Raw genomic sequence first — 10,483 nt, 5'->3', positions numbered from 1 at the left:
GCTGGAAAATATAATGACGTTTTGCTTCTTCGTAACAGTTCCTCCAACTATTATGAACTGTTATGAAGCTGACAACTAACATAAGTAAATTAGAAAAATCTAGCATAATATTCCTTTTTTGGGGGGGGGGGGGGGGGGTAAATTCTTTAAAAATCTGGCACTGCATTGTCTCGAATTATAATGATCTCAATCATTAAAATTTCATACAATTTATCGCAAAAAAGGTTTGCATTTCTGATGTTCTTTTCCTGATATTTTTTTATGGAATAATCTTAACCCATTCTGCCCTAGAGGGAGGAGCATTATAATTTGAAGCAATTTGCATATGCAGTTCTGCAAACCCCACAAATTTTCCATCAACCAATGCATTATTAATTTTATAAATCTGCAGACATGTTTCAGAAGAACCCTTTTGAACTCTAGTTAACACGAGACATCTGAAGTCATGCATTTCATCACCTGCTTTATGCGCTCTGATCACTTTCTGACAGATAAAAACTGCAGGGAGCATTCACCCGATAAAAAACTCAAATAACTACGGGCGCCACATGGCATAGTTGAAATAAGTTGACATTTATCTTGCTGCCCATCAGATCAGGTGATGTCTATGAAGATGTGTGTTAAAGAAAGAAGGTGTTCACTATGAGATCTTTTGACAGATTTTTATGTAACTGGTAAAGATGACCTTTATACTTTCCCTAATAGAATAAGACTTGCACTTTATTAGTACAAGATAAATATAATGAAACAATTAGCAACATTCCGTGATTCGGAATTGTTGACACAACAATGATTTGGCGCATAGATGGCAACAAATGTCCAGCTTCAAGTAAAGTTGATACCTTTGCAACACCATCTTGGTCTGCTACACGTTTGATTATGTATTGGATGCTCTCAATGAGCCGTTCACATGACAGCAGCATTCTGGGAAATCTGTGATGTTTATGCTGCAGGGCTATGATGTCCTCGCCGAGAAACAAAGAAACAAAACAGAGTAACCAATAAACTGCAAACTTTATTCTCTACTCTAATTGAAAATGAATTGGGGAAAACAAGAGAAATAACTTAAAGTAGGCCTATTTCACATCCAGCACGCCATGCTATATTCATGTGGAAACATGAAAAAGATCAAACAGTGAAAGTATCTTGTAGCTCTAAAAGAATGTAAATAATTCTTTTTTTTTTTACTAAGAGCATAAATCATATCAAATGTCCAGTACAAATAGCTGAGAATATATGTCACTTGCTAAGCTAGAAGAACTAAATGTCATCATTAAACTTTAATGTTTATACATATATTATAATGTTGAACTAAAAACGTATAACATTGTAAATAGGATTCATTTTAGGAACATGATTTATGATTTTGTAATACACTCTGGAAGACAGTCATGCCTCATAGATAATGGACATTTTGACCACAGAAAGTTGGAAAAGGGCTCCATGACTAGGCGAACCCAGGCGCCCCTTCGTGGTTGTTATAGTGCACTGCATGACAATAACGCTTTCTGCAAACTTAGAAACATACAGTATATTATTTATTATAAATAAATGACGGTCAAGTTGGAAAGTAAGTATCTGTATTAATGAGGTAAACTGGCTGAAATGAATTGCCTTTGATATCCCATTGCTTTATTGTCTTCACCAAAATAAAGTGATTTCACTACATGATCTATATAAGTTGTATAATGTTACAATGAAAGAATACATGATAATTCAAAAGTCTAGTACACAAGCATGTAAAAACAGATGGCCGACATAATTTTTGGAGGCATAATTTTAGCTGCCACTGGGTTTATTATACCCTACATTATAAATAACAAAATAAAAATGATTCAAACATTCTCATATCAAGCTTTTATTTTGCACCAAGGTACTTGCATGAGCTTGCGTGCTTGTTGACTTTCTCTGCATCTTAGTAATTAAAGTTGCGACGGCCGGGCTGGTGGAGGATCGCGCGGTGTGTGCGAGAGTAATGTTGAGGAACACGTTGACGAATGTGGTTCTGACGCTGAATGCAATTGCGGCTGAGATTGTGTCGGTTGGCCCGAGCCTGAGCCCGCTGTATCCGGCCCACCTGCGTGACTTTGACCAGAGCCCCGGACTGAGAGACCAGCCGCTGAGATACTCGAACACCGCCTCGAGAAACAGGGACTTCCGGATCTACGACGCTTTAGAAAGAGAACAAAACACCATTTCAAGTCAATCCAATACTGAAAGTCAATGTCAATGCAGCCTCACAGTAGAAATACAGTGATGATGATTGTAATCTCTGAGCAGATGTATTGGTTTTACCTTGCATCACTGACCAAGCTGGCAGTGCTTGAAAGGGTTCTTATTAACTTGAACTGCACCTCACTGGGTTCAGAGGATGTCTCTCCATCTACAGAAAAGAATAATACAGTTACCACAGAAAGCTGTATCTGAACCCTGTAAAGCCTGATAAATAATTGTCAGATCTTTAAAAAAAAAAATGAATTTAACAGATTATTGAACCTTTAGACAAAATAACGAAAAACTATGGAGCTCACACTTGAGGAGGAAAAAAACAAAAAACCTCAATTTTATTCAGAGCCCCAAACTCAGCAAAAATATTCAATTTGCTGCAGTTGCTGATATTTATATAACCGAAAAGTATGACGAAATCAAATAAACCTATGTTGCTTCAATCCAGTAAGTGTTCATCTTGAAATATTACTAACAATATAAAAGCTATTCTTATATTTACACAGCAAAAAAACATGTGAATCACAACCTGAAAGGGGATTTTTTTAGAATTATACTGCAAGACCTTTTACTTGCTAAAAAATTATAAATTATCATTTAGTCTCAAGTCTAGTTTATTTATAGAGCCCTTTCCACTACAAAGTAGACCAAAGGGCTGTACAGTTAAAACAGTCTACAGATAAAATAACAAACAAGAAGTAAACAATTAAGTGATCGTTGAGGTCTACATGAATTCATATGAATTAAAATAGTGGACATACGTTAATAAACGTAGAGTAACACCCTATAATGAATCAGATATATAACCGGTAGCCAGTGCAGCTTTACCAAAACTGGGGTGATATGCTCCCTTTTCCTAGTACAACACAATTTAGACAACAGAAGGAATGGAGTATATTGTGTACATCAGTAAAGTTTCCATAATGTTGATAATTTAGAGGCCTTAGAAAAATGTGTATCAAATATGATAAGAGTAGGCTTTATATAGGCACAATCACACAGACACCTGTTATCTGTGCTAAATAATATCATGAAAAGATATTTTGAAGAATGTTTTGTCCAAAACCACACATTTATTGACTTTTTGTATGGATACAAAACACTGATGACAGAATGTTCATTTTTGCATCTCTTTAAGTGAATCATTTACAAATATATTACTTACAGTCCCTGAATTAAATGCACTAGTATGAATATGAGACGTTTGTGTCTCTGTACTCACCAGCTGCATTGACCATGAGCCAGCCCTCCTCGTCCACTTCCGGAGACCCTGGTTTTGGTACAGTTGGTTCCTGAGTTGTTTCACTCACGCTTCCAAAGAGCAGGTTTGTGAGCCGTTGAAACATGGTTATAAATTACGTGTGATTGTACTTAATAATATATGGTGAACTGGAATGCCTAGTACACGGGTCTCTTGAACCAGAGAATCTCTTCAGCCAGACCTTTGGTAAAGGAAAAATGTGACTATAAATATAAACACTGTGATAGTCTCTGTTTTGAATTATATAATCTAATCAAGGCTTGGTTAGAAACCACACCTGACAGGATCAGGCTACGAGCTATTTTAAACTCATAACTCATATTGAGGTCAGGTTTCATTCTGAAATCAGAGCATCTTTTTTTTTTTTTTTACAGGCCTGGCATAAAGTAGGGATGAATTTAAAAAAGAAATAATAATAATAAGCACTTTACATAATTGCTTTCCCCATCCATGCACACTTAGAATTTCAAAACATTCAGTGAACATTGTGGTTTTAGTCTAACGTTAGTTTAGTTACCAACAAAGACATGTTCAAAATGTGAGTGCCATTTCTGTGTATATTTGTTCAAATGGCCACAAAAGATGGATGAACAGAATTTTGGGAGTGCATTGTTGGACCCCAGCTCTATTGTTGGAGTCCATCTGTCGTTCTCAAGCTGGGGGGTGTGCCATTGAAACAATATCTACATTTTCTCCGAAAACATAGCATCTGTATCATGTGGAAATTGTTTGTTTTTGAATGCAGGATTCATTTAACAGCATTTAGGCTATCAAATAACGTTTACTGTACGTCGATGGTTTGTTTTGCTCTTTCGCTAGTCATCCAAATGTCGAGGAAAACCCAAGGGGAACTCGTTTATCATTTTGTGCAGTGCAATGGGCTACAAATACACAGTAACTCATAAAAAAATGTTGTAGAAGAAATGTAAATGACAAATACTGCAAACGTCACATATGAATCGATGAAACAGCGTTATATGGCTATAGATTATGATTAAGAAATATGGTATGAGCATGTGTGATACATACAAATTAAATTTGTATACATGCATAACGTTATATAGGCTACAAACAAAACAATTTGGGAATATACAGATTTTCTCACATAGCTAAATTCGAGGCTTAAGTAAAACATACTACCTGCTTCTTTATAGAGCAACTGATTTTCCGCCGTCTAATTCGTTAAAAATAAATCTTTGGTTTTTTGGTAGTTTCCGAGGTAGAGGTGCAGAATATGTGCTCTTTTGTTCTGTTTATTTTTGCAAATGACAGCACCGCAGTATAGATCCCAACGAACGAACAGCTGATAATAAAAACAAAAAGCCCAGCGAAGTAGCTCCGCCCACTGCTGTGGGCTAGTCCAATAAGATTCGTACACAAACCGAGAGGTGGAGCCAGAATTTAACGGGGCGTATTATCCGTTTGTCATCTATAGCTGACCTGGGAACAGTTTTTAACATTAAACTATAAAACTCGACCGTAAGTAAAACTGATTCCAGTTCAGTTGTGGAGGAAAGGATTTGGACATGTCGAGGGGCGTGTCAATCATCAAATTTGAAAACTGCAGAATGTGCCGCAGCAACGGACAGTCGGACACTCGGACAGTTGGAAATGGGAATTACCTTCATGTTGTTCCAAACATATGTTCCAAATCAATATGGCTTGCTTTCTTCGGTGGAAACACTAAAAAGGGAATATTAGCAGAGAGTCTCAGTCACTTAGGCTACACTGTATGGAAAAAGACGCAATAAGAGTCATTGACGGAGGTTACATTTTCAGTGGTGTAACATTTTACAACATATTTCCGCATTATAGCAAATGCGCCTTTAAATAGTCTATGAATGGTAACGTTACTAAGTTACTTTCCACTAATAATAACCACTCGTAATTTTCTTACAGCTCTGTTATTATCAGGGTCATGGCCTCTTATCACTAACATTACGACTTTTCTATGAATAGTAGAAAGAAATTAAACACTTTTAAAATCAAAATTCATGGACACAAATAAATTATGCTTAAACGAACGTGGCAATATGCAAATATGATTGATGGTAAGTGAATAGGAAAAAAAACTCATTTGCTATTTAAATAAAGTTAAATAAGTCATATTAAATAATTTTAAAGATAATTGATAGGCCTATATTTGGGCCTGCTAAACACGTGATAGAAGATTTTTTTGCGTTTGTAGTGCACTTCATCAAACATTGTCGAATGTGGACACAAACTTGTTTCATGGGCGCCAGAAAACCGTTAGAAGCAAAATAACTGTATTTTATTACCACAAGGTGGAGCCATAATCAAATTTGTACTTTCACACACCAAATTCATTCCAGGCTCGCCCTGACATCTGTTGAAAAGTGCATCGTGCACTTGTCAGCTTATCAAAATTAGTTAATAAAAGTGTATGATATATAATGGTATTGAGGATAAAATCAAACGTGATGACAGCTTGTGAACATTTCTTAAACGCTGCATCTGTACAAACAATGTCTGACATAGCTTAGTGTTTTGATAGAAAGTAGACTACAGATTTATGTTGCACATGCTAATTATATTATCCTTCATTGTGCATACTTTGGAGATGGCAAACATTTCCTTCACAAAAGCTTTCGTTTAAATGAACAATGATCTGGCTTTATGCACACATTGGCTTGGAGCCGCGAAGTAAACAATGAATTTAGATTGGCTAATTTGCATGATATTGATAGGCACGAATTAAACAATTCACTTGTCTGTATTACCTGCGAAGTGCGCTTGGGAACATTCACACCTTGGCAGCAGTCAAGTGCTGGGTAATTAAATGAAACACTGACGACAGCGACTGTAGGCTATTCTTTTGGGCGGGTCCAAATGGACGTATACCCACTCAGTCTGTCAGGCTGTTTTAAATAAGTACAGACTAACTAATTGTAGTCCATTTCAGATCAGTGTTCAGTGTTAACGTTACAAGAACTGCGGATTGGCGAGGACGCTACATTTTAAGGACTATCCGAAGCGGAGCGTTTCAGCGAAATTTTACCCTTGAAAAATAATTGGACTGGATTGTTAAAACTTAAGAGTTCAGAATGCCTCGGTCTTTCCTGGTAAAAAAGTATTTCACCAGCAAGAGGCCAAACTACAGCGAGCTGGAATGTCAGAACGGTGAGTTTTGCTCCCTTTTAAAACATTCGAATCGATCTAAACGTAAAATGATTTTAAAGTGTACAACTGGCACCTAAATGAGTTATTCTGATCAAAGTACCCAGGGGATTGCATTTGTGTCATCGGTACATCGCACATATTAATATACATATAAATCGTTTTAATAAAAAAAAAATGTATTTGGCAGATCCCTTGTGGAATTTCAATCTAGACACAGCGCCCTTTCTTCACTGGATCTGGTTGCATGTGATGCACATGTGTTTTTTGAGTTTCTACTTCTGTTGCAACTGAGTGTCCTGTGCTTTTCACTGGCAATCACTTATATTGTAAAATACCAAGTCCATAAATTCTATAGCCACTAATATGGTTGTAAATATCATTAGGAACTTATTTTCTCTTCCTCTCATCCATCAGATACTCTGCCAGACAGATACCCACTTGCAGAACTTCCAGCAGTCAGCAATGACTTCCCAGTGACTTGCTTGACCACTGGACTGGTTTGGGATGTCAGCTTGCTACCTTCCCTGCACAATCCCACATCCCCATCCACTAGCCAGGGCCCGCTGGACCTCAGCTCCCCGTCCAGCAGCGTCAGCTGCAGCAGCAGCGGGGAAGAAGACGAAGGACGCACATCAGACCCACCGAGCCCAGATTCCTCAGACACCTACCACCCCCAACAGACCAGCAGGCCGAGACGCAACAACAAGAACAGGGCAGGACAGAGAGAGGACAAGAGCGAGGCCACCGTCCCAGTCACTCGACCGGCCTTCTTCTGCAAGCACTGTCCCAAAGAATACAACAGCCTCGGTGCCCTAAAGATGCACATCCGCTCACACACTCTACCATGCGTCTGTCCCACCTGTGGAAAGGCTTTCTCCCGACCCTGGCTGTTAAGAGGACACATTCGCACACATACAGGTAAATCAATTGTTTTTGTGTTACTAGCACTCAATATGGTTCATGCTAATTTTGCATTGTGTTTCTAATTTTAATATCTTGCATTTTCTTTTGGAGCTCTCTAACATCTCTTTTCGCAATCATTTCATTAATGCAACACCGTTAGTTTAGTGATTCACTCAGTCAAGTGAGTTTGTCCTCAATAGAATTGCTTTTCATTGATCACTCATTGTGTTGACATCTTTTTAACAATGACACAATAGGACAATCTTATCAATCACTAGTGTGAGAGCAGAGATAAGCAAAGATAAGTTGATCAAGAATGCCAAGGAGCACTTGTTATCATCCTTGCTGAGAGGCCACTTATTTTGTGTACTTGTGGTTGATTCAATCAGGTTACCATGTGACTGTTCGACAACGTTTTTTTTTTACAAAGATATGTACTTTTAGAACAGACATTTATGATTACAAGTGCATGTTTAACGGTAGCTTTAAATCGCCTTTTCCCCCAGGTGAGCGTCCGTTCTCCTGCCCACACTGTAACCGTGCCTTCGCGGACCGTTCAAACCTGCGTGCGCACCTGCAGACCCACGCAGATGTGAAGAAATACCAGTGCAACACCTGTTCTCGCACCTTCAGCCGCATGTCCTTGCTGCAGAAACACAGCGCTGCCGGCTGCTGTCCCTCCACGGCCTGAGGACACCAGGAGACATTTCATTCTACTTTAGGACTCGGTGCCTTGTGAGATAATAATGACCGTGTGCTTCTTCTCTCAACACCCGCGCATATATGCAGTATGCAACAGGATAAGGATGATGCGGCATTTAAGCAGACTTCTTAAACATAACATGGTCGATACATTTCCAAAATGCCACGTCAGACTTTTTTTTTTCTTAACCAAAACACTTCAAATGAAGGAATTATGAATGTTAAAAGTATAATAGCTGTTCAGCTAGGAGTCCTGAAGCAGGGACAGCTGCTGTCAGGTTGGGGGTGGGCTCACTATGGTAGGGTATGTCTCTCAGCATGACACACACACACACACACACACACACACACGCAAACATATGCACACAGACAGACAGCTGTTCTGTGGTGCGGAGGCAGTGTGCTAACAGGTGCCCTGGCCCTGACCGTCACATCTCTCTGATAACAGGTGGCGTCTGCCAATTTCTCTAGAAACACACTTTGAGAGTCGTAATGGACCACAGTTGACTGTGGTGTTGTTGTTTTTTTAGTTGGTTTTAGTTGGTTGTAACCTGCATGCGCATGGTTCTTCGCTTGTTTTTACTGATGTTTGTTCTTTTCACCACACACATTTTTTTTTTACTCTCTGTGTTGTCCCTTTTGTTGTACAGGGACTGAGTTTTAAAATGCACTCCAGTTTACCAAAGAGTATTGAAGTCCTGTCATTGTGTACTATTAAAACAAATGATTGGACATTTAAACCAAAGCCATGCTACTTTTTGTAATTTAAAAAGTGTTTCTTTTTTGTACCTCAATGCTTTTTTCAAGTGATGACATGCAACAACTTCTGTATTTTTATCTGATGTGAAAAAAAAGGACAGTCTTAGTAAATAGCCATCAATGTTTTTCATATTCTGTTCACAATGCATGTGGACATTTCAACCCTAATGTCACATTTTACTGACAATTTCATGCATGATTTTTTTTTTTTTTTTTGAATGAAATTGAATGAGTTCAGTGCAATTTTTTTTAGCATACTTTTTTTTAAATATACATTTCATGTCTCTTTGTATTTGTCCAAATCATTTCCACCCAATAAAATAATTTAAGTTTATACAAAGACTTTGATTCATGCTCACTTGTTTTGGATTCGCCATGAGTCGCCAAAAGCCTCATACAGGTAATCTGATGGCTCATGCTATTTGAAGCTGTTGAAATGCATTATCGGGAAGAGCGGTGCTTCATTTCCCATGAATAGGAGTGACTTACTGGTTTGTAACTGTGATGTTTGCTGGGTGGCAGGTGAACGCGCTATGACAGCAGAGGGACAACTGCATGCACCTGCCCCACACACCTGTCCTACTGCACGCACACGCTCACTCGCTCTCCGCAAACAAAACGGTTTACCCAGAACGGACTCCTGGCCTGCTTATGCATACGGATGTGTGTTGATCTTTTTGTGTATGCATGGTCAGTGCAGCAGATCCGTTTTATACACAAGACATAAAGATGTCATTGTGGCCTGATGGCGTTTTAGTCATCTGAGCGCTCTGTGTTCGTTCAAACTGTAATTTTGCCTCTGGAGGTATTGCTGTGAGGCAAACTGATGGAATGTCTTGCATAAATATTTTCATGTTGGAAGCTTTGCTTACGAGCGTTGGAAGAGTTGCGTGTGTATGCTGCATTGATGTAAGGCGCTTCTATCTGCTGACCTCAAAACCTGGCATGTGTAACTGTAATGACTATATAATCATACTGAGCTAGGATCAAATCTCTGCTATGAAAGCCTGTTTCCACCTTGGAATTAAAACTTTACATCTCACAATTGCAACTTTACATGTGACTTGTATCTCTTTATTTTTCAGTTTTGACTTTGAATCTCACAATGTTTTATCACGATTGTGACTATTTCTCACAATTGCAACAATATCTCAGAGTTGTAACTTTTCTCTCACATGACTATATCTCACAACTGCGACTTTGTTTCTCATAACTGTGACCTTGAATCTCACAATGTGATTTTACATCTCGCAATTACGACTTAATATCTCACAGTTGCAACATTGTACCTCACAATGTAACTTCATATCTCACAGTTGCAACTTTGAATCTCACAATTGCCACTTTATATCTCACATGACTTTGTCTTATAATTGTGACATTCTCAGTGTCATTTTGTATCTCACATTTGCAACTTCACAGTTGTAATCTTAAATCTCACGTGACTTCATATCTTAATTGCAATTTTGTTTCTCATAATTCTGTCTCTCA

The 10,483-nt window shown here is 38.4% G+C and overlaps 2 protein-coding genes across 3 annotated transcripts; one reads left to right on the top strand and one right to left on the bottom strand.

Moving 5' to 3' along the window:
• Nucleotides 1-654: 654 nt before the first annotated feature.
• Nucleotides 655-5,165, bottom strand: tp53inp2a (tumor protein p53 inducible nuclear protein 2a). 2 transcript variants are annotated; one of them, XM_079858060.1, is made up of 4 exons: nucleotides 4,628-4,830; nucleotides 3,449-3,668; nucleotides 2,296-2,383; nucleotides 655-2,171 (listed from the first exon to the last, which is right to left on the bottom strand). In XM_079858060.1, exons 2-4 carry the CDS (start codon nucleotides 3,570-3,572, stop codon nucleotides 1,916-1,918), a joined length of 468 nt encoding a protein of 155 aa, XP_079714186.1. In that variant the 5' UTR covers nucleotides 3,573-3,668; nucleotides 4,628-4,830; the 3' UTR covers nucleotides 655-1,915. The 2 variants fall into 2 exon arrangements, with proteins under 2 accessions (XP_079714186.1, XP_079714187.1); XM_079858061.1 differs by lacking the exon at nucleotides 4,628-4,830 and adding an exon at nucleotides 5,110-5,165 and having other exon boundaries at nucleotides 997-2,171.
• A 1,190-nt stretch (nucleotides 5,166-6,355) lies between these two features.
• Nucleotides 6,356-10,047, top strand: snai1a (snail family zinc finger 1a). Its single transcript, XM_079858059.1, has 3 exons — nucleotides 6,356-6,628; nucleotides 7,043-7,546; nucleotides 8,038-10,047. The coding sequence occupies exons 1-3, from the start codon at nucleotides 6,553-6,555 to the stop codon at nucleotides 8,220-8,222; spliced, it is 765 nt and encodes a 254-aa protein (XP_079714185.1). The 5' UTR covers nucleotides 6,356-6,552; the 3' UTR covers nucleotides 8,223-10,047.
• The last annotated feature ends 436 nt before the right edge of the window (nucleotides 10,048-10,483 follow it).

The sequence above is a fragment of the Squalius cephalus genome (genome assembly GCF_949319135.1).
Source record: "Squalius cephalus genome assembly, chromosome: 22".
NCBI classification, from domain to species: domain Eukaryota; kingdom Metazoa; phylum Chordata; class Actinopteri; order Cypriniformes; family Leuciscidae; genus Squalius; species Squalius cephalus.
Note: the sequence above shows the minus strand (reverse complement) of the source record. Positions and strands in the feature narration are given on the sequence as shown.

What these genes read in the sequence shown, in the direction of transcription:
- tp53inp2a (XM_079858061.1), bottom strand. Translation starts at nt 3,572, where the DNA reads ATGTTTCAACGGCTCACAAACCTGCTCTTTGGAAGCGTGAGTGAAACA. An exon ending in GCTCATGGTCAATGCAGCTG is followed by an intron (nt 2,384 to 3,448) that starts GTGAGTACAGAG and finishes TCTTTTCTGTAG; the next exon opens with ATGGAGAGACATCCTCTGAA. An exon ending in AGCTTGGTCAGTGATGCAAG is followed by an intron (nt 2,172 to 2,295) that starts GTAAAACCAATA and finishes CTCTTTCTAAAG; the next exon opens with CGTCGTAGATCCGGAAGTCC.
- snai1a (XM_079858059.1), top strand. Translation starts at nt 6,553, where the DNA reads ATGCCTCGGTCTTTCCTGGTAAAAAAGTATTTCACCAGCAAGAGGCCA. An exon ending in CGAGCTGGAATGTCAGAACG is followed by an intron (nt 6,629 to 7,042) that starts GTGAGTTTTGCT and finishes CTCATCCATCAG; the next exon opens with ATACTCTGCCAGACAGATAC. An exon ending in ACACATTCGCACACATACAG is followed by an intron (nt 7,547 to 8,037) that starts GTAAATCAATTG and finishes CTTTTCCCCCAG; the next exon opens with GTGAGCGTCCGTTCTCCTGC.